Genomic DNA, 20,989 nt, shown 5'->3' with positions numbered 1-20,989 from the left:
ACACCTCGTGACCACGCCCAGACCGAGGCGGAGCAGAGGGGTGTGCCCGCCCCCACGTCGCTGAGGGGGGCGTCGCCGCGGGCTCCCCCACGGTGGGGCGGGCGTCTTTCCCTGGGCAGCGAGGTATCTTGGGGGAGAGAGTTTGCAACGACTGGCTATGTCTTTTTTTTTTTTTTTTTAATTCAAAAACCATCATCAACCGAGCTTGCTCCTTTCCTTAGCTGAAGACGCCTCGCGGGCTGAGGCTGGGGAGCCAGGGCGTCCCTCCGTCTTAGATCGGCCACGCGGCTCTGAGATGCGAGACCCATGCTTCCCGGCTGCACCTGTCACAGCTCCGGGGTAGAGCTGGATGGGCGAGCGGGGTAGAACGCGGTCGCGGCGTGACCCGAACTCATGAGCAAGGAAAGGGCGTCGCTGGGGAAGACGCCCGGGGACAGCCGCGGTTTTTAGGAGCCGCTCGCCTCGCGGGTCACCTTCCCGGCGTGGGCATTTCGAAGCCAATCCGGATTGTGAAACCGCACCGGGCGAAGGAAGGAGGAGGAGGCGGAAATTGGTCCTTCTTCTCTGTTCTTATCTTAATTTGGTTTCGGTATGAGTTGGGGAGACTGGCTTTCTTTGGGCGTCATGAGGCCACGGTCAGCCCCCTCCCGTTATACAGGTCATCGGTGGATTGACGCATTCCGCCATTCCTTCCTTCGCTGAACATTTCATCCGTCCTCTGTCTTGCTCTGGGACAGCCTTCATCACTAGGGACGCAGAGAGGAAATGCAGGCCCCGCGTCGGGGCGCCCACCCTGTGGCCGGGAGGAGCGTCTCCCGGCACCCCCCTAAGGCCACGGCCACTGGCGGGGCTCCGTGTGGGAGACCCGCTGCAGCAGGCCACCCCTCCAGGCCTGCGGGTCCCTTCTTACGAAATCTGCTGTGCTGGCTCTGCAGTCACGCAGTCTGGTCTCTTCTAAGCCCCCGGGAGGCCCCTCCCCGCAGCACGTGTGAGACGCAGGGCCCTCGCCCCCGGTCCTGACTCTGTGTCCCGTGAGAGGATGTCCCCGTGGCAACAGGGTCCCCCTCCTCCAGCTTTATCTTCCACACCCCTCCATCCAGCATGCTCGGGAGCCACGTCACACACGCTTGCAGATTCCGCCAGTGCGTGTGGCAGCCTGGTCCCACGGCACCTGAGGCACCATAACCCCCTCCTGTCTTAGCAGGCCCAGCGGGCCCCGGCTGAGTGATACAGAGAGGTGACCTCAGTTTTGCTCTGGTGGCCAGGAGGGAAGGGAGGGCGGGTCCTTCATAGGACAAGCGTTGTCTTCTAAGCACTGGTCTTGTCTGAGACGGCCGCGTAGTCTTCAAGCACGGGGTGAGCCGGGGCAGCCTCCGTCTCGCAGGTCATTGTGCAGGCCCTGGGAATCGGGGTGCGCAGCTCTGGGGTACACACGCACAGATGTCCCCATCTCAAGCCCTGCGCTCGGCGCTTCCCATCGGGGTCCTGATCGGTTCGGCCAGTCGCCGAGGCTGAGAGTTCAGACTTCGTTTTAGTTCCGCACTCCTTAAGGTTAGGTCCTGTGCCTGCAGGAGACGCCCAGGGAGGCGGCCGACCGTTGTCCTGGGCTGCCGACGGTTGAGAGCCGCCTCTGAAACTGTCAACGCGCTCTGAATGACAGCTACCCAGTCCCGCAGCCCTGACCATCACCACTTCTACCAGAGACGGCAAACCCCCCGTCACACTGCTACAGCAGGACAGAGAACACTCCTCAGCGAGGGGTCCCCACTGCCGTCTGGCTGGCAGGCGACCTACCCCCAAGTTCCACCCGGAGCGGCCAGCCTCAGGCCGGGCTTCCGGAAGCAAACCCGAGCGTGCGCTCTGCGACCGCGCTCACTGCGGCTGATGGAGGCCGGCCAGTGCGGGGAGCGCTCCGGAGCCCGGCCTGCACCGGAGCCGCCCCACCCCGCGGTTAAGCGGGCAGCCTCTGGTGCGCCCCGTCGGTGAGTCACCAGCTGCCGGCTGTCCTGCGGTGGCACGATGAGGGAAGAAGAGGGCCCTCCGTGGACCTGGTGGCTCTGGTTCCTCATTCCTGGAGAAGGGGCAGCAGTGGGCGGGGCGTGGGGAGCATTCTCAGCTGCTGGGAGACAGGAAGCCAAGACCTGGCCAGGGCGGGGCTGGGCTCCTCCCCGCGCACCCCACACCCCCTAGCTTTTCAATTGAACAGTATGTCTCAGCGATCATTCTAGAGCCATTTATACAGGGCTGGCTTGTCCTTTCGGAAAACTGTGTTTACTGAAGCAAAACTATACTGAAAGGCCACAAGTCTTTACACACGCAGCTGGTGCTCCAGAGGGAACACGCCTCGGTGGCCAGCATCCCCATCAAGGCCGAGAACACGGCCAGCCCCCCGAAACTCCCCTCGCGCCCCCTCCCAGGAACTCCCTCCTACCCAAGGTAGCCGCGATGCCGCCTTCTCTCCTGGTCTGCACCGCATCTAAGTGGAACCGTGAGGTACGTGTCCATCTGTGTCTGGTTCCTTCCGCTCGGAACGTCCGGGAGCCATCTATCTCCCGGTGTACGGCGACGGCACGTTCATTCTCGTCGCGTGTGTGCTGTGCGTGAACACACCACAGTTTATCCCCCCGTTGTTGATAGCGTTGGGCGTTCGGCTGTTGTGGACACGTTGGTTACTGGCAGTACTACTGCCGTGAACAGCCTGCTAGCCTGAGTATTTTGCCGAGCACGCGTGTGCGTATCTGTTAGGAGCCTCCGAGTGGGGTTGCTGGGACACGGAGCAGATGCTGCTCAACAGTCTCCCAAAGCGACTGCACCGACTTCGCTCCCACGGGCCGAGTCTAGAGCCCCCGGCACCTGCTCTGGTCCGTATCTTTCATTTCAGCCATTCCGAGGGGGGTGTGTGCAGAATTAATTTTCACCTTCCTGATGACTCATGTAAATTATTAAATAGAGTAGAAAGGGAGTGAATGAGCAGCATAACTCAGGCTTTCAAATGACAGGTACGAGGATTTTCCTTCCGCAAGATTTTCGGAGCAAGCGCTGTAAGGCGGTCTTGTGCTGCGCTAGAAAGTGACTTTCAACTTCCCTTGCCCCGATTTGCGATTTGCGTGGGGCTCGCCCTTCTGCATTCCCGCTTCCCACGGGGCACTGCTTCCCACGGGGCACTGCTTCCCTCTGCGTTAGCCTGAGGCCTGAGGTCGAAGCTCCTGAGTGGTTCTTGCTGAAATCCATAAAACTTCAGTATCTCCCTAGGCGCAAAATTACTCAATGTGAGGCCAAGCCCAGCCTGACACGGAGGAGAACGCTCTACTGACACTCAGGCTGTTTCGCTCTACAGAATTTTTCTTAGTAATCCGCATCCAGTTTCCGCTATAGGAATTTATGTTTTCTTTCAACGCCTAAGGTTTACCTAAACCGGAAGGAAATCTAGTTGTGTCCAGTACGATGCAATCATGGAAGGGGAGAGCAGGTATTAACACGGGGACCTTTCCAAGTAGGAGGCTTTCGTCCTGAGCCTCGGGGGGCCGCTTCGCATCTTTCTCAGACGTGTCTCGCTTCCGGTAGAGCCGGCAGACTCGTCTCAGCCCGCAAGGAAGTCTGGGGCCCCCGCGCACTCATCGGACCCTGGGACCCCCGCTCCTCCTAATACACACGAGAGGCTCCCATGGCAGCTGAGCGCAGGGCGATCGGTGCGAGCCGAGTGAGGCCTTTGGCTGTTTTATGGACGCGTCATACACAATGCGTCCTGTCGTTCTGAAGGGGCAAAGCCACAGGGACAGGAAGCAGGTCAGTGGGTGCCGGGGACTGGTGGGGACGGAGGGGTTGACAGCAGAAGGGCACGAGGAGCGTTTCGGGTGACGGCAGTGGTCCGTATCTGCTTATTATGAAGGTGGTTGTACAACTGTCTGTATTCGTCAGAATTTAGAGAACCGCACGCTAAAAAGGGTGAATCTTACCCAAGTCTGTCTACCTGACTTTAAAAAACATATCTACGCGTCTTGAAAAGGAGTAGTAGTTCGTAGGCCTAAGTGTCCTCCAAGGCCTGGTCCCCGCGGGGCCCCGGGGAGCCCATCCGGGCCGTGCGCCCCTTGGCGGGCCAGGCGCCTGTGTGCGCGTGGTAGAGGGGGGAGGTGGCAGGTCACCTCCGCGTGTGCGTCGGCAGCCCTCAGCCAGCTCAGCCCCCACGCAGTCTCCCCGGGGGGCAGGGGCCATCCCGCTCGGACCCGTGCTCCGTTTCCTCCGCTGGTTCGTGCCGGAAGTCACGCTCCTGTTACACGGCCAGCGTCTGAGACCCGACGGCGCACGCTCCACTCCTCCTGTCCTCCTCCGGACAGCGTCTTCCGTTGCCTCGGAGTCAGAAATGGAAAAGCTCAGAGGGCCTTCCAGTCACCGTGATCGGGGACGTCGGTGTCTCCATCGCGGTCACTGTTCCCCGGACGCTGAAGTCCAGTAGAGTCATGGTCACAGCAAAGGGAAGCTCATCCCAACTGTATTTACTCCCCGGTGCCTTGGGAGCCGTGAATGAGAGATATTTATCTAATTGTTGACATTTTACGTGTGCATTCTTTCTTTCCAAGTATTCAACATTGCATTACAGGCAGAATTCTTTAAAGAAGGCAATATTATCACCATTGATAATCACTGATGATCACTAAGGATAAAATATGTTCATAGCACTGTGTGATTTTTAAAACTTTTTTTATCTGATCTTAATCCCCCTACAAGAGAGACAAGAGCTGTAAATCCCATTTTACAGATGTAGAGATGGACGCCCAGGTCTCACACATCCTAAGTGTGAGAACTGGGCAAGAACCTGGACCTCCCAGCTCCGGACACCATACTCATTTGACGAAACCTAATCATTTTCATTCTTCAGTCTTACACAGCCCACTGGCGGGGCCAGAGGGTCTTAGCCACTAACCTGTAGAAATATCACTCCACAAACCTTTTATTTAAAAAAAATACCATGGCAGTCTGTTCTTCAGTTACTTCGTGAGCATCAATCGTGCCAGCTGGCCATTTAGTCCAAAGAACAAATGTTCAAAATCCGGAGACTCGACATGGGCACATGCTAGAGTCTTCTGAAGATCTTATTTATCCACTCATTCTACAACTATGCGTTTCTATCTTCTGCGTGTGCTGGTCTGTTCACTCTGGGTCACACAAAGATAGGGCTCCCAGGGGCTTTGCCCTCAAACTTAGACGCTCACAGGAAGATCTCACACACACACACACACACACACACACACACACACACACACAGGAAGAAGTGATACATGAAGTGTGGACGATCTTACAGAAGCCTGAGAACTTTATGACATAAGTTCTGCTGACTTGGAAAATGCCACTAAACGCTTGAACTTTTGGGTTGTCGTTTAATGTTATGTTTCTTAACAACCCGAAGCACAAAGAGCTCTGTGGCATTCAGCAGCGAAACTAAAGCATGTGTCGTAGGAATTTCCTCGAAATTTCTTTGAAACATACAGAAACACTATGTACACTCTCACCTCTGTTTCCTGTTCTACGTCCTCTCTTACGGGAAACTATACTTACTGGTGTTGCATTTCAAAGAAAAATGTGGTTAACTTTTTCGGCTTTTAAAGAGATGCACAGGGGCAGGGGCCTGAAGTTGTAATGAAACTGTTCTACAAGAGTCTATAAAAGTCAGACTTCTGCGTCAAACAGCTTGATCACTGGCTGCATGGAGGTAGCATCCAGAAGCAGCACGCTTATTTCGTTCTCTAAAATGGTCTTGCCGGGGCCAATCAGCTAAAATAGTGGCCCTGGTTGTTACAGACAGGGATCGGACATAGGCTTTATCTTTGGAAAGCAGCCCTGATGAACCAGCTTTGCCATCAGGGTGCTATAATTATAGACTAGAAGGCAGTCCCTGGCTACGTTTTCCATTTACAAACATCTTAAATGCTGAGTGTCAGCATTTAAACCAGAGTGTCAGCTCCCCCTCCTCCTGATCCATCCTGCAGCAGATTTTTAAAAGGAAGGAGAGGGGGCCGGGACATGCAGTCAGTTAGCCTAGGGACCTAACAGAAGCCATGATAAAAATAAGTGCCAGCGGGCCACACTGACAGTCTACGGAGTCGTTTCTCAGTTAACGGCTACGCGACGCTGTCTCCCAGCCGCCAAGCGCCCTCTCAGCTTTGGCTCTGTGATGCCGCCGCCTTTCCCGCCGCCTGCAGTGTTCTGAGTCCCTCTGCAGGCACGCTGACTCACCCTTCTCCTCCCAGCCTCGGGGGGCCTCTGGGACCTGATACCCCCGAGCTGTCCCCCTTGCTCCCTCAGACCTAGGCGTGGTGATAGCTGCTTCCTGCCATTGGTTTCCCTCTGTCAACTCAGTATCCTCTTGCGGGAGGTTCAATCCCCGTTTAACCAGTTCCTTATATTAAAGTCTCCCCATTAAAATAACGGGCGTGGTTTCTGTTTTCCTGACTGGACCTCAGTTAGTACAGCCTTTCATCTCACAGATCATGAAGTAGCTGTTATTAAGCGTATCTTAACCGGTCAGGAAGTGGAGACTCAGTAGGGGACAGCCATCTGTCTAAAGTCCCACGGTCAGTAGTAGTACAAGAGCCAAGACCTACGCCTTCCCCCTTTGAGGTCCTCTGCTTGTCCATCTGAACGTTTCTCTTGCAGAACTTCTACTTAATAATTTTATGCTTGCAGAAGAATGGCAACGATGGTGGAGACTCCCGCACCCCCTTCTCCACAGCTTTCTCCGGTGCTAGCATCGTGCCTGACCACGGTGTGTTAACCAGAAATTCCCGTAGGTGCACTTCCTGTTTCAAAAACTACAGACTCTCTTAGGGCCACACCAGTTTTCCTACTAATGTCATTTTTTTCGTTTCAGGATCGAATCCAGGACACCACATTTTGTCTTGTCCCTTCCTCTCCTCCAATCTGGGACAGTTTTCTCGGTTTTGCCTTATCTCATGACCTGGATAAATTTGCGATGAACCTGTGAGGTATTTCGTACAACTTCCCTCAGTTTAACGTGTTCCCTGATGCTGGCTCGTGATCAGCGCAGGGTTATGGGTCTGGGGGAAGAATGCCGCAGCGGATCAGAGGTACACAGTAGCTCGCGACTTATTACCGGTGATGGTGACTGGTCAAGGTGGCGTCTGTCAGGTTTACCCACTGCAGATCTTTCCTTGTCCGTAATTTATCTGTTAGAAGCCAGTCGCTAAATCCTCGTGCCGATCTTCAACTTCCCAGTTGACCGTGGGGCTGTGCTTTCTTGACAGATCATTAACTAGGGTTTAAAGAATCTTTGTATTAACAGCCGAACCGAGATTATAAACCCAGGAGCCAAGACTAGTGACGTTAAGAGATGCGGTGTGGTGACTCCTGGGTACTTACTCTCTGTCACAGCATCTTTGCTTTGCGCCATGATTCAACTTGGAACTCGGCTATGTTCAGCCTCAGGAAGCTGATGGTGGATGCCGGGGCACTCGTTTACTCTTGATGAACTAGAATCGCCCCTGACAAGCCCCCAAAGATGACCGGATCCCAGGGTCTTAGGAGCAGGCAGGAAATCCATAACAAGAGGAAAAGCCATCCAGAGGTGGCTGCCGAGAAGAGGAAAAGCGGAGATGTCGAAGGATGTGGCTCGGGAAGGGAGACATGCCAGGATGGACTGAGAGGGGGCAGGCGACGGATGCGGAGGGACGCAGCAGTGTCCGGTAGGAGGCCCAGGGAGGGATGGGGATGGAACACGGGACGAGAGAGCTGCCGGTGACCTCAGTCAGCCTTGGGGCTGGACTCCGAACGTGATGTGTTGTGGATACTGGATGTCGTCTCTGAGATAACCATCCAGAAGATGACAGTTATACTCCTTTGGGGAAAAAAATATGTATGTTGTGTATTTTAAAATGCCGATTTTGACGGATACTGGTAAGCTTGCCTCTCTAGGCATATTATTTGGGTACAGCATCGGGCATCTCAAAATCGCTTCCTTATTAAAAGATTCGTATTTGTGAGCTCGTTTCTGAGGCTCCCGACCAGGCGTCCAGAATGAGGTGTATGTCTGAAAGGGGTAGCTCCTTTGTCCGTTAGTTATTATTTGCCAGCTCTCTGAAGGGAAAAGATGACTGTGTCTGCTTGACCAAAAGCACTTCTTTTTCCCTTTTAACTCTCCTTAAAATTAGCGGCCATTAGATAAAATCCTTTGTATCTAAAAACAGCTCATCTCGAGAAGGCGTAATTTTTATTTTGGAAGCGCGGCGTGCTTAGGGAACGTATTCTTCTGCCAGGAGGGTCCTGCGTCCAGGCAGGTTGGGGCTTCCTCTTAGTGGGGGACCAGAAGTCCAGTGGGTTTCATTTGTCATCAAAGCAGCACACATAGCCCCATGGGCGCCTTTGATGTCGGAGTGGTACTGGACAAGGCGTGTGATCTCAAGGCTCCCGAACAAAATGAGTCAGGACCCGGCCATAAGGGAAGGGGGCACGGGGCCTGCGATGGTCGTCGACACCCATCTGTGCGATTCTGTGATGGGCGCCTCGCCCTGCAGCGGACTTGTCACGCTTTTCTTATCATCCGTTAGGGCGAACAGAGAGAATCGGTTGAGCGGGATTTAAATATTTTAGAAAAGGTCAACATGAGATGTGATGTCACATAGCCATGACATGGGTCCTGTGTGCTCCCTGCCAGGGGACCTAGTGGAGGAATTAGCAGACTATAAATAGACGGCCTTCTTGGATCGATTGCTCGGGTAACCAGACCTGGGCCCAGAGCATCTTCGTGTCAAGGTCATCTTCTGACACCTTCTTGGTGTCTCCCTGACATGTGTGATTTGTGGGAAAAGCATGTCTCGCATCTTGTCAGCTCTGTGATCACCTTTCTACACTGGCTATTTAACTCCCCACGAGGGCTGGATGGAAACTTAGCAAAATTTTACCGCTACAAATATAGCTCCTTGACATTCTAGCCTTCAGCGGGCACAATACAGTCTGTCTCAGGGCTGCAGCTGGTTAAATAGGCAAATTTGTATTCATTTTGCAGCATTCAGTCAGAAACTAAACTGTTCTCCCCTGACACTGATCTAAGAAAATGTCCTAAAGCATCATCACCAGTCTAAAAATATCCACTGGTAGGTCTTGGACACACTACATTTCTGAGAAGAGAGGAAGTAGAGAAAGCTGAGAAAAATAACCAGGCATCAAATAAAAAGGAACTGAAATTTAAATATAAAAGCCTTAAAATCTATTTTAAAAAAGGTTTGTGTAGTGCTGTAAATGAGCACTGCATATGACTCCAGCTGTCTGTTTCCATAGTGACTATTATTTGATTATTTGGCACAAATATTATACAGCTGCTAATATATAAAATGAGCACTTTTTAAATTATGAATTGTCTAAAATTTCTTTCTCTTTGAAAGCAGACTTTTGGCATTGGGGCCTTTTCTAAGTAGAAACTGCATTGGTGCGTGTTAATTTCTTTTCTTTTATTCCCCCCTCCGTTTTTTCCCCCCGTTAAGATTCCCTTCAAGGAACGGTCACTGTGTTGCTATTTGTATTGACCTGTGAACGACCGAGTGTTCATCAGCGAAAGGTTAATGAGTGAATGACAGCTCGAGGTAGGCGTCTCTGAAATGCAGCCAGGGCTCCTTGGGGACCTGGCTGAGTCGAGGGGTAGGACAGGGAGGACACAAGGTGCCCCTGGACTGTCCTGTGGTGCCGGAAAGTAAGGAAGTGCCCAAAACCTCACGGGGGCACACGTAAGGCGCCTGCTCGAAGGAGCACCCCACTCGGGAATGCCGCACGCCTACGGTCAGACCTCAACCGAACAGCAGATGTGAGCAAATTATGTGCTTTTCCAAAAAAACGTTTTATTGAAGTTGACTATTTATTTTTATGAATGGATTGTAGTCCTTTTTCTAGGCCCCTGGGTATCGCCCAATAATTTACAGCTGTCTCGCATGCATTGTGGCCATATTTTCCACAACCGAAATGTGAATGCATCCATAGGGGCAGTTTAACAAAATATTTGAAATTATAATGGCTTTGAAAAAATCTGGAACGTGTGGTCGATATATACATATGTGTGTATGTATGTATACACACATACACACACACACAGCGCAGCTTCCATCTAAACTGGCAGTTCCGCGTTTGGTCACCAGGTGGCGCTTTTGCCGATGTAAGGCAAAGGTAAAAGGAAACTGATCAACTCGGGATAAAAGGCCAAAGAGGAATTTGCTCACGATTCACACGGAGCCTTGATTGACAGCCCACTGGGGCCCGTTGAAACAGTTCATCTGGCTGAGCCTCTCCTATACTCTCGTCCTGCGCTCGGGGTGTTTGGGGTTTAAATCATGCTGAGGTTTAGGCTGATGTCGGTACAGAGGCTGCAGGCGGGTCCCAGGAGGGCGCTGCGCTGAGTGCCGTGCCCAGTACCCACGGAACTAAGAGAGGTGCGCCTGACCCCCCACTGAGCCCAGGCCCGCGCGGTCTGCAGGGCATAGCGAGAGTGTCGAGTGAATGGGGAAACGTCTTTGCCCTTTGAAAATAATTTAGAGGTGAAACCGCTGTGCCTTAGAAACACCTATCAGTAGCGCGCACTTGAGCTTGGGCGGAAGCTGCGGGAGCCAGTGCCGTTCTGTCACCGCCGTACCCTGAATGTCCGTTTTTGTCTCCTGCGGGTGCCGTTGGATCTGACAGATAAAGGGATTTTGTCATGCTGTGCTCCAGGAAAGCTCTTCTCTGAAAAGACCTCAGACGCTCCTGTTAAGATATAAAAGGAGTGTGGCATTAGGTGTGCTTTTGTATTCCCGCTGCCTACCGGTGTCATCCGGAGTTTCCACTGGTTTCCAGAACCCGAACAGGCTTCTCTGTGCCTTTCGCAGTCGTGGTTTAATGTTCGGACTGTGCCTCTACTCAGGGTCCTGGGACGTCCCGGGACCAGGTGGCCCCGAGGCAGCCGGGACAGAAGGATCGTGGCTTTTGGATTTCGGTCCTGGCTCTGCTACTCATCAGCCCTGGGACCGTCAATAATCACCGTGCTTCTGAGCCTCCGTTTCTTCATAAGCAAAATGGGGATATTACTACTGACAGCCTTCATTTATTCAGTCAGTCAACATATTTTTTAGTTCCTCCTGCAAGTCCGGCTGTCTTCCGGGCGCGTACCATCTGGTGGGCAGGGTAGACGCGTCTGTTAGCGTTGAGAATAATAAATAAGAACATCCAAACTGGAGATGGTGATGCTGATGGAGCATGACATGCGAACGTACGTAATGCCCCGAACGGCATGCTCTAGGCGGTTAAGGTGATGAATTTCACGTGATGTGTCTTTTCCCACAATTAAATAAGGTCAAATTTAAAAATACATCTAAAGAACCCAGCATGATGCCTGGCACCTAGTAGGTACTCAGCAGACATCTTACTTAGAGAGCGAGCAGTGACAAGCAAGACCAGCCGGAGCCTTTTCTCTCGACACGAGAGCCCTGGCACAACCAGGCCAGGAAACGGGAGGAAGGGGACTTCTGTGTCTTGAACACGGCACGCTCCCCAGGCCCACAGCCAGAGGAAGAAGGCCACCAGGCACGTGCCGACTTCCTGCCTCAGGCTCCGTACGGGCTTGTGGACTGCCCTCAGACATCATTCTGCAGGAAATAAACTCTTAACAGCCTTACGAAGGATCCTGAAAGGCAGTGTCTAAATTCTGTTTCACTTTTCATAATGAAGACAGGCTTAAGGCCAAGACTAGTGGATGAAGAATGAAATCTGGTCTGCTCATGGGGTTACAGACCAAGCCTTATGGGTCATAAAAGAGAATCAAGGCTCGGGTAATATTCTAAATGGAAGATGAAGGGCACAGTTTCTTATTTGTTCGTTTTTTCCCCTTTATTTTGTTTTTTCTTTTTTGGGGAGGTTATGGAGGAGAAAAGGAAAAGAGTGAAGGAAGAACCCATCTTTTTTTTTAAGTCAGGCTCATTCCCAAGTACCCGTGCAAATGAATACGATTAACTCTGCTCCTCCTGAAAAAAAAAAAAAATTTTAATCCCAAAGTCATTTATTTTGGCTTTAGAATAGACTAGCATTTGTGTCAGATTTTCCTGCCTAATTACTTTTTGCTTAAGCTTATTTTAAAATTGTTTTAAATTCCTTCAGTGTGACAGCCCAGGAAAGTGGGGGCTGGGGCAACAGGCCACGGATGGGATCTGAGCCGGGATTTCAGCTTCCCTGTCGAAAAGCCCCCTGACGCGCTGCTCGCTGGAGAGCGGACTTGGAATCAGCTTTCTGGACAACAATTTGGCAAAATATTTTTAAAAGTCTTAAAAATATTTTTGCTCTTTGATCCAGTAATTCCACTTCTAGGAATCCGTCTAAAGGAAGTAATCAAACAAACATGCAGAAATGTAAGAACGGGCAGTCGCCACAACATTTATATCAGGGAAAAAAAAAAAAAGTAAAGCCAACTTAAAACATCGAATAATGTAGAATCGATTAAAGTGTGCTCCTCTCTCTAATATGTGGAGTCATGTCAGCAAGTGACAGACTCTAAAGATGTTTACCTCGTCTTTCTAAGTGAAAAAGACTGTAAAATAGTACGTCCGGTTTGAAACAGCGCGTGTAGACACAGAGGTGGATGGGTGGATGGGCAGACAGGTGGCCTCTCTGGAAAGACTCTGCAGTCTTAACTCTGGCATCTCTGAGCGGCACAACGATGGCCGATTGTGTACTCTTTTGTGCTTTTTTAAGTTTTCAGCTCGAACTCGTAATGACATGTTCGCTGTATCAGTGAGGAAGTAAAATGTTGCTCTTCTGTCCCCACGCACACCTGAACGCACATCTGATCATTTAGATCAAACGTACGTTTTGAGTCACGTTCATGCAGATGAATTACCAGCAATCACACCGAATCCACACGATCACATGTGCCGCAGGTGACGCTGCGTTTTCCGAGTGCAGGAGCCACATGCCGCGAACATCGGCGAAGGCACGGTTCGAGTGTCACGTGAGTGGACAGTTTTCCGAAACCAGCAGCAGGAGGCAGACTCTCCCGGGTGTGCCACAGGTTTGCGAGCGGCAAGGACTCGTAGGTTTTCTGTGAATTATGTGCAAAAGAAAATGGATTGCCCAAATAACATCAGAACAATACTGGGAACATTTCACATCATTCTTAATCTTCCGGAAGCCATTTCCGGTTACATTTGTTACTATTTTCCCTGTATCTCCTCATTACCATCAAGTCAGAACTCCAAATCCAGATGTCTCGATGGGGGGAAGGGTGACAATGTAAGGTAAACACTCGACAACCGGAGAGAAGCTGTCGATGACCCCGGAAGAGCTGCTGACGCGCATCTCAGCGGTCTCTGCTCCACGCGGTCAGCGTGAGCAGCCGTGCCGTGTGCTGACCGCGGGCCTGGCTCCGTGCCCTCGGCAGGGTCCTCTGTCATTTGCATTTCCTCAATTCCTAAGACACCGCGTGGCTTCGCTGAAGGCAAAGCCTCGACGGTCCGGCTCCCTGTCGTCTAAGGTCAGATGGGAAAGTCTTTTGTGATGAAGTCGGCCACGGCATGTCCCTTCCGTACGTGGAACCTGGGTGGTCTTTATTAGTTATCCGCGTCTCGAATGCCAACTCAGATAAGCTTCATGTAATGGGAAACGCAGATCCATCTAGCTCTTTCCAGGCCAGCTCGAACCCCGGTTTTACCACTGGCCGTGACCTTGAGCGAGTTCACGTGACATGTCAGATCTCAGTGTCCTCACGTGGTTAGGTGACGGGCGCCCGCCCGTGGAGCCCTGTCCCAGCGAGACAGTCGTCGATCCCTGTGAACTCACCGCCTTCCCCCGCTTTGTTTCTGACAGTTTCCTTACGCTGCGCCACCTCCCCAAGAACCAGTGAAGACTCTGAGGAGCCTGATCAACATCCGAAAGGACACTCTGAGGCTCGTCAAGTAAGTCCCCGCCGGCCAGGCCCAGGTGCCGCTCCTCCCCCGGGCAGGGGCAGCCAGCTGCCCTAAGGGACTCGCAAACACAGTCGTGCGCACCCCAGAGCCTGAGTCGGGTGCTGAGAGGGGCGACCCGTCCCCCAGGATCAGGGCTCACTGCATCTTGCATGCTTACGCCTCCTGCCACATCTGTGCTTGCGAAGGACCTCCCAGGAAGCAGTCACTATCCCAACTTTGTGAATTTTTTGTTAAAAGAAAGAATTATTGAAGGGGGAAAAAACAAAATTTGCAGGTGCCTCAACAAGCCTATGCAAAAACGGGATATTTCAACTCGGGATACGAAGTCCCTATGTATCGCTTGCATTTAGTTTCTGATTTATTCCTGATCTCATCTGCCCTTCCTCTGAGGAACACAGAGTGTCTTGGGTTGGCTTTTTAATCGTCACCATCAGTACTGTTCACCCATGATGTGCCTGCTCTGTGCCATCCCCGAGGTAGGGTCATTTTAAAGCTGAGGACGTGCTCCAGCTAGCCCATCTGTCTACTTAGGCTCACCGGTTCCCCGGGAGGCAGGTTTGCTGAGCGCAAATCCGAAGTCCCATAGTTTTCTGGATGGACGAGGAAAATGACTCAGATTATTTTGCGCTCGCATAGGTCAGCCTTATGAGCATGAGGAAGTTTGTTTCTGATAGTTTTGTTGTGATATCACAGCTGTATTGAGATAAGAGTTCACGTGCCATAAAATCCACCCATTTAAACATGCAGCTCGGTGGTTTTTAGTGTGTTGATAGACTCATGCAATCACCACCGCTGTCTAGCTTGAGAACATTTCATCGCCCCCAAAGACACCTCATACAGGTTAGTAGCCATGGCCCATTTCCCCCCAAACCTCCCTTCTAGGCCTAAATGACCACTACTCTATTTTCTGTCTCTCTCTCTCTCTTAATTTTTATATTTTATTTGTCCCTGAACTTTTGACCTCTTCCCTGACCACTCTCCCACCCCCGCGGTCCACTCTGGGGACGAGGGAGCCAAGGAGATATTCTTGCTACAGTACCAGCTACCGCTGGGTGGTCACCCTCCGAGGGGACGGAATAGACCGGGTGACCTTCCAGCAGTCAGCGACTCTGTCCACGCCGTGTCACTCGTCACATGTGGCCTGCCCATGTGTTTGATGGAGACGGGTGCAAGGGCCCGACGTGGCGGCCTGGCCCCGGCTCGAGGACAGGGAGGTGGCCGGATGTGCTAGAGCCCGGCTTGGGCGCACAAGCCCATTTTGCTCCCAGCTCCGTGGCTGCTGCTCGAGTAAGACTCTGAGCTTCAGATTTTCATGGGTAAAATCGACACCCTACCTTTCATGGCCATGGTCAAAAGTAAATGAGATAAGAGAAGGGGACCCCCTGGTGCTCGGTCAAGGTTAAGGTGAAGGGTTTGGGTTTTGTTTTTCTGAGCGCCTGGGAATAAATCCTGGTTCTCGGGTTCCCAGCTAAAGACGGAGGAGGATTGAACATCTACTTTTGCTTCTCCTCTCTAAACCCCACGGAATAATGATAAGACCTTTCCTAAAAGCATAAATCCACAAGAATTGGGAGAATGGGAAGGAGCAGCAGCAGCAAAAAAAAAAAAAAAAAAAACTCTAGAAGCTGGAAATAGTTGGGGAAGGTTGAGTGACTCAGCAGATCCAAGAAGGCAGAGCCCTGAGTGAGCAGAAGGAAAAGCCGAGAATCACCCATTTTGTGCCGTGATCGCCCCAAAGGCAGTACCAGGTACCTCTGGACACCGGGGTGGAAGGCTAGAGTGAGGAGGACCGGCGAGAAGTCGGCGTACGAGGCTGTCAGGTCCCCTCTCGCACACTGGACAGCTGGGACTGTCCTTCTCACACCCCGGCCCAAAGCTGGCGGATGTTTCCCAATGGAATCTCTGGACTTGGGGGCCCTAGGCACAGCGAAGGGCCGGACTCAGTACTAAAACACGGGGGACTTGGGGGCCCCAGGCACAGCGAAGGGCCGGACTCAGTACTAAAACACGAGGGGTTAAGTAAATTGAGGTGTCCTGGATGCTGAGCCCTCCAACCTGCCCCGCACCCCCGACCCCAGAGTGCGGGCAAGCAGGCCTTTGTCAGAGGACAGGGAAACTGTTCTCTGGGGAATCAGACCCACTTGGATAGGACGACCAAAGAGACTGGCCCTGGGGGTTCCTGGACAGACCCAGACGAGCCGCCCCCTGGTGTCCCCAAGCCTCACTGTGCACTCCGTCAGAGTTCCAATCCGGGGGGGTTTACATTTCTTAAACATGAGCAGACAACCGAAGGTTCTCGGCTGCGTAAGTAACATCTGTCACATGAAAGACGGCGGCAAAGCAAACCGACGGGAAGGGAACACTAAGTGGAGATAGAGCTCTACAGGGAGAGGAAAACTCCATTACGGCCTCAGAGACGGCAGCGTCTTCTTAGCCCGTGGACGCAATGGCACGAAGCATGTAGGAAACAAAGAGATGCTCGTAGAGATTAGAAACAGAGTAGCAGAAATGGGAAAAAAAATCAATAGAATGAGGAAGAAACGCCGAAATATTCTAGGAAGTGGAGCTCACCTAGGATTCTCTCCTCGGCCGGACTTCCGGTTAAGCATGACTGTAGGATAAAACCTCTCGGAAAGTTTATCCCCTCGACACACCCTTTTTCGGGGAGCTACTGGAAGTCGCGCTTCGCCAAAATGGAAGTGTAAGGCGAGAAAGATGAACCCAGGGAAGGCAGGAACATGCCATCCCCCCTGGGAGCAGGGCAAGAGGGACTCGCCAGGGTGACGGGGGAGGGGCATTCCGGGAGGGCACTGTGCGCGGATGCAGGGGCCCAGGGTCCAGTGGGGCAGGTCGGGGGCTCCGGGAGGGATCTCCCCAGGAAGACCACCACATAGAGCACCTGGTGCATCTGAGTGTCCAGAGGGTTAGACAGCCGGCTGAGAGTTTAGGTTCGATTTAGTGATAAGGCACATAGAAAACTAAGCAACTGGAAAAAAAATGCGCACAAACTAAGAAAAACTTACGCAGGAAAAGAACAATAATCAGAATCCTCCGTGGCCGAGCTCTGACTAACATTAGTGTCATCACAGTACTGTAGATACTACTGAACTAAGAAAATCAGGATACAACCTCCCTGAAAGGGGAGGGGGTACCTGTCTGGGGCGGGGGCGGGGGGGGGGCCCTCATGTCCATCGCAGGAAGTCAGCAGACAGATGCCTAAAGCTGAGAAATGGAGCATTAGTGATCGGTGCGTGTTACTTAGAAGCAGCAGGTCCATGATCAGGTCGGAGGCGCCTTCTAAAGGGAGGGTGGGGGAAGGGGGGGGCGGCTGCTTTCTGTGCCCCACCTTGGGGGGAACAACGGAAACTATGTGATTAGAAACTTTGAAAACTGAGAGAGAAAAAAAAAAAGAAATGCAGCAAATGCACAAGGATGTCGCTTGCAGCGCTGACATATCAGAAATCCCAAGACTCCGCACCAGAGCAGCGGCGGAGGGCCCCCCTACCCCCAACACCATCGTGCCCCGGGAGGCGGACGTTTGCGCGCGCAGAGAGAAGCCCACGACACGACACGTCGAGCCAACAGAGATAGATCCGGGAATGCTGACTTGCTTCCCGCCACGTGCTGAGTCTCGGTGGTTTCCTAGATGTGCCGAGGAGGTGACGAGCCCGGGGGCAGAGGCCGGCCCGGCGAAGGCCCATTACAACGTGGAGTTCACCTTCGACACCGACGCCCGGGTGGCCATCACCATCTACTATCAGGCCACCGAGGAGTTCCAGAATGGCGTCGCCAGGTGAGGGCGAGGCCAGGGCAGCCACTTCCTTCCCAGACAGGTTAGGACCCCCGCCCTACCGCGCTCACCTATGGAGCAAAACATTCTTTTTTCTGCGACCGGGTGAGATCCCGCTCCCGAATCCGGATTTGCTCCTTCAGGGCCACGCTTTGTCGGCTTTTCCCTTTAAGTTGCGCCATCCCTGAGACCATTACGACGCTGTTAGAAATCTATTAAGCTACTTTCTGTGGGCGCACGGGTCGCACAGATAAGTTTAATAGCATTACCAGCAAGAGCCAAGGAAATAGGTAATAGAGGCGGTCTGGCCTTTTCTGTCGTATTCCCAGAGCCCGCTGGTAATTGAAAACAGGCCCGAGACCGAGGAAATGGTCAGGTCCGTCTGGGCCAGACGCTAACTCTTGCTTTGCCTCCCACTTCGATCGACAGCTATATCCCCAAAGACAACCGGCTGCAGTCGGAGACGGTGCACTACAAGCGAGGGGTGTGCCAGCAGTTCTGCCTGCCCTCGCACACCGTGGACCCCTCGGAGTGGGCCGACGAGGAGGTGAGCCGCCCGGGCGGGGTGGGGCCACAGGCCGCGGGGAGAAAGCCGGGGCGAGTTCTGCACAGAGCCCCGGACGGGCCCGGGAGCTCCAAGGTCATGCTCGCCCTCAGCCTTGTAACTTCTTCACACCCTTAAAAGGGTGCACCAAACCTCCAAGTGTTTCTGTTCCAAAGTAGCCCGTCGGCCTGGGCCATTTCGAGACATCCGTGCTCAAAGTAAAGAAACCGCACGTTACACAGCTGTGATTTTGAAAAGAACTGGTGGTCGACGGTCTGGCATTCGGACGGGGGTAGTTCCGAGGCTGGGGAAGCAGGGGCAGCGATGGGCTTCCGGTCGATTCCGCCCTTCCCGGCGGATGACTGTGCTGCTTAAGCCCATTAAGTCCTTTTTTTTTTTTTTTTTTTCCTTTCTTTTCTTTCCCTTCAGCTTGGCTTCGATCTGGACCGGGAGGTGTACCCCTTAGTGGTCCACGCCGTGGTGGACGAAGGAGACGGTAGGGGCGCCCTCTGTCATCCGCCGCACACACTGCCCTCTGGTGGCACAAGGCCCGGCACCTTCCCTGCGGGTGTCGGTCAGCAGGCTCTGACCGCCCCCCCACAGGCACACGCGCACACGCGCACCTTCCCCAGCTCCGGGGGCCCACGAGGACGCCGCTGGGTTCCAGAACGGGGCCCCTCGTGACGGCCCAGACGGCTTGCCCGACGGCAGGGCTTCGGGGAAGGTCGGCGGGCGTCTCGGTGCATTGCGCGCACTTCTTCAGCCGCGCGCCTTTCTTTCTTTCAGAGTATTTCGGCCATTGCCACGTACTGCTGGGCACTTTCGAAAAGGTACGGGCCTCACTTCGCTGTGTTTACCTGTGTTGCCGTTTGCCCTGCGCCCCCTGTTTGCCGGCCGCCTGAGCTTGGCAGCGAGTGGGGCTGGCTGGGGGTCGGGGGGGTGCCGCAGGGGAGTTGAAGGGTCACCACACCGGGGCGACCCCGGAGTCTGGGTCCCGCTCCGCCGCCAACTCACCACGTGGCTCCCAGCACCATAGGCCGCGTTTCCTCTTCCTCAGACGGGAGGGGCTGGGCCAGACCCTGGGAAGACCCCGCCGGCGTGGGGGGGTCTGTACGTCCCCGCCGCGGGGGTGCGGGACCGCGGGTAACTGGGAGGAGTAACAAATCAACAGCTGGCACTTCGTGGCCCTCCTTCCGTGTCGTAACTGCCGCGTCTTCATTCCAGCACACGGATGGCACTTTCTGCGCCAAGCCCCTCAAGCAGAAGCAAGTAGTGAGTATTCGAGGACCGGGGGCTATGGGTGTCTCTTCTTTTTCCTTTCTTTTTCCTTTCTTTCCTCTTTTCTTTCTCTCTCTCTGTCTCTCTGTCTCTCTGTCTCTCTGTCTCTCTCTCTCTCTCTCTCTCTCTCGCTCTTTGCTAAGCACGCTTTCCCTCCCACTGCCGTTTTTTTGTTTGTTTGTTTTAAATCAAAGAAGAAAAGATAAAAAGGGCTCACTATTGTGTGTTAGGAACGACTTGGGTGGCCTGAAAGGAATACTGATTTTGGGGGGTCTTTATTGTCCCTGAATTGTTGGCACTGAGGCCTCCATCCTCTGAGCAAAGGACTTGAGAAGTGAAAGGACAAGATTTGTCTCCCGTCGTCAGGGTTAGGGAGAACTCTCTTTATCTAAAATGCCAGGCCCGAAACCTTTCAGGCGAAAGGATGCGGTCAGTGCTGGTGTCCAATTCGGGCCGAGCAGGGCCCTTGGCTTGACTTGTCCCACCCTGACTTTTCTGAAATTCAAAGTGCGCTGGCCACCTGCCCCCTTCCAGAGCGATCCGCAGGTTCAGCCCTTGTCTGCCAGAAGCCCTAGACCCTGCCGTCCGCCCACACTTTCTTTCTGCTCTTGTGGAAGGAGGAGGAGAGTCATGGAGAGTGGGGTGGGGGGGGGTGGCATTGGCTCTCTGAAACCCTACTCTCGTTCTTTTGGGTTAAGCGCTCTCCGCTCTTAGTGAGGTCCACAGAAGTCAGTAATACCTCGGCACAGATTTGTCGATCGTGTCCTTTCTAATGTGATCACTGAGTTAAAACAGGTTTTAAGAGAGGCAGAGGAGGAAACAGATCCTGGGCCCAGGGTCCTGCCCGCAAGAGCCAGGTCTCGGCAAGCAGCCTCCCGGGGAGGCCAGGATGGCCGGGGCGGCTCAAGGACACGGTTTGTGAACGTTCCTGATGCTAGACTGGCATTCGCCACAGACTTCATCAGACTGGAGAGTGCGACCGGAAATCAGTGCCGGCCTGGGTCGTAGGGGAGGGGCGCACTGGGAGCGGGCTCGGGCTCGCATGAAGAAGCAAGCGGAGGGCCAGCTTTGGCGCCACCTGGCCCAGGCCACCGGGAGTGGAGTTGGACCTGGCAGCTGGGGTTTTCAACAGGGCCAGGAGGGGTGATTCTGCTGCATGCCGGACGTCTCCGGCTCCGTGGCAGGGGCGGGGACTCAGCCGGCCTCTCCTTCAAGGTCATGCCTTTTGCCCCTTCCCTCTTTCCCTCCCTATTCCTTCTCCTCATTCTTTCTTTCTCTTTTCCGTCCCTTTATTTTCATAACGTCTAAACCTAACTTTTATGTCATAGCTAATGCCCTTCCTTGGACGCATTTTCCTCCACCTTTTCCTAATCTACGCCTTTCTTAACTGTCTGTCGTCGTGGGGGGCCGGGCAAGTGTGACCGCCGGATTGGTGAACTTCCGTGCTCCCTG

At 53.3% G+C, this 20,989-nt stretch overlaps 1 protein-coding gene and 1 long non-coding RNA gene across 5 annotated transcripts in view; both read left to right on the top strand.

Annotated features, from left to right (window-relative positions):
* Positions 1-20,989, top strand: part of RNF157 (ring finger protein 157) — a 63,077-nt gene that overhangs the window by 24,238 nt on the left and 17,850 nt on the right. For all 4 annotated transcript variants that reach the window (XM_016127462.2, XM_016127419.2, XM_016127454.2 and 1 more), the window contains exons 3-8: positions 13,825-13,913; positions 17,572-17,718; positions 18,145-18,262; positions 18,689-18,755; positions 19,046-19,089; positions 19,484-19,531. In XM_016127462.2, coding sequence (XP_015982948.2) covers positions 13,825-13,913; positions 17,572-17,718; positions 18,145-18,262; positions 18,689-18,755; positions 19,046-19,089; positions 19,484-19,531 — 513 coding nt within the window. The remainder of the gene's footprint in view (positions 1-13,824; positions 13,914-17,571; positions 17,719-18,144; positions 18,263-18,688; positions 18,756-19,045; positions 19,090-19,483; positions 19,532-20,989) is intronic.
* Positions 3,156-8,197, top strand: LOC118603793. Its single transcript, XR_004951272.1, has 2 exons — positions 3,156-6,781; positions 6,866-8,197. It is a non-coding gene; the product is annotated as an uncharacterized LOC118603793 (long non-coding RNA).

The sequence above is a fragment of the Rousettus aegyptiacus genome, unplaced genomic scaffold (assembly GCF_014176215.1).
Source record: "Rousettus aegyptiacus isolate mRouAeg1 unplaced genomic scaffold, mRouAeg1.p scaffold_m13_p_6, whole genome shotgun sequence".
In the NCBI taxonomy this organism is placed as follows: domain Eukaryota; kingdom Metazoa; phylum Chordata; class Mammalia; order Chiroptera; family Pteropodidae; genus Rousettus; species Rousettus aegyptiacus.
Note: the sequence above shows the minus strand (reverse complement) of the source record. Positions and strands in the feature narration are given on the sequence as shown.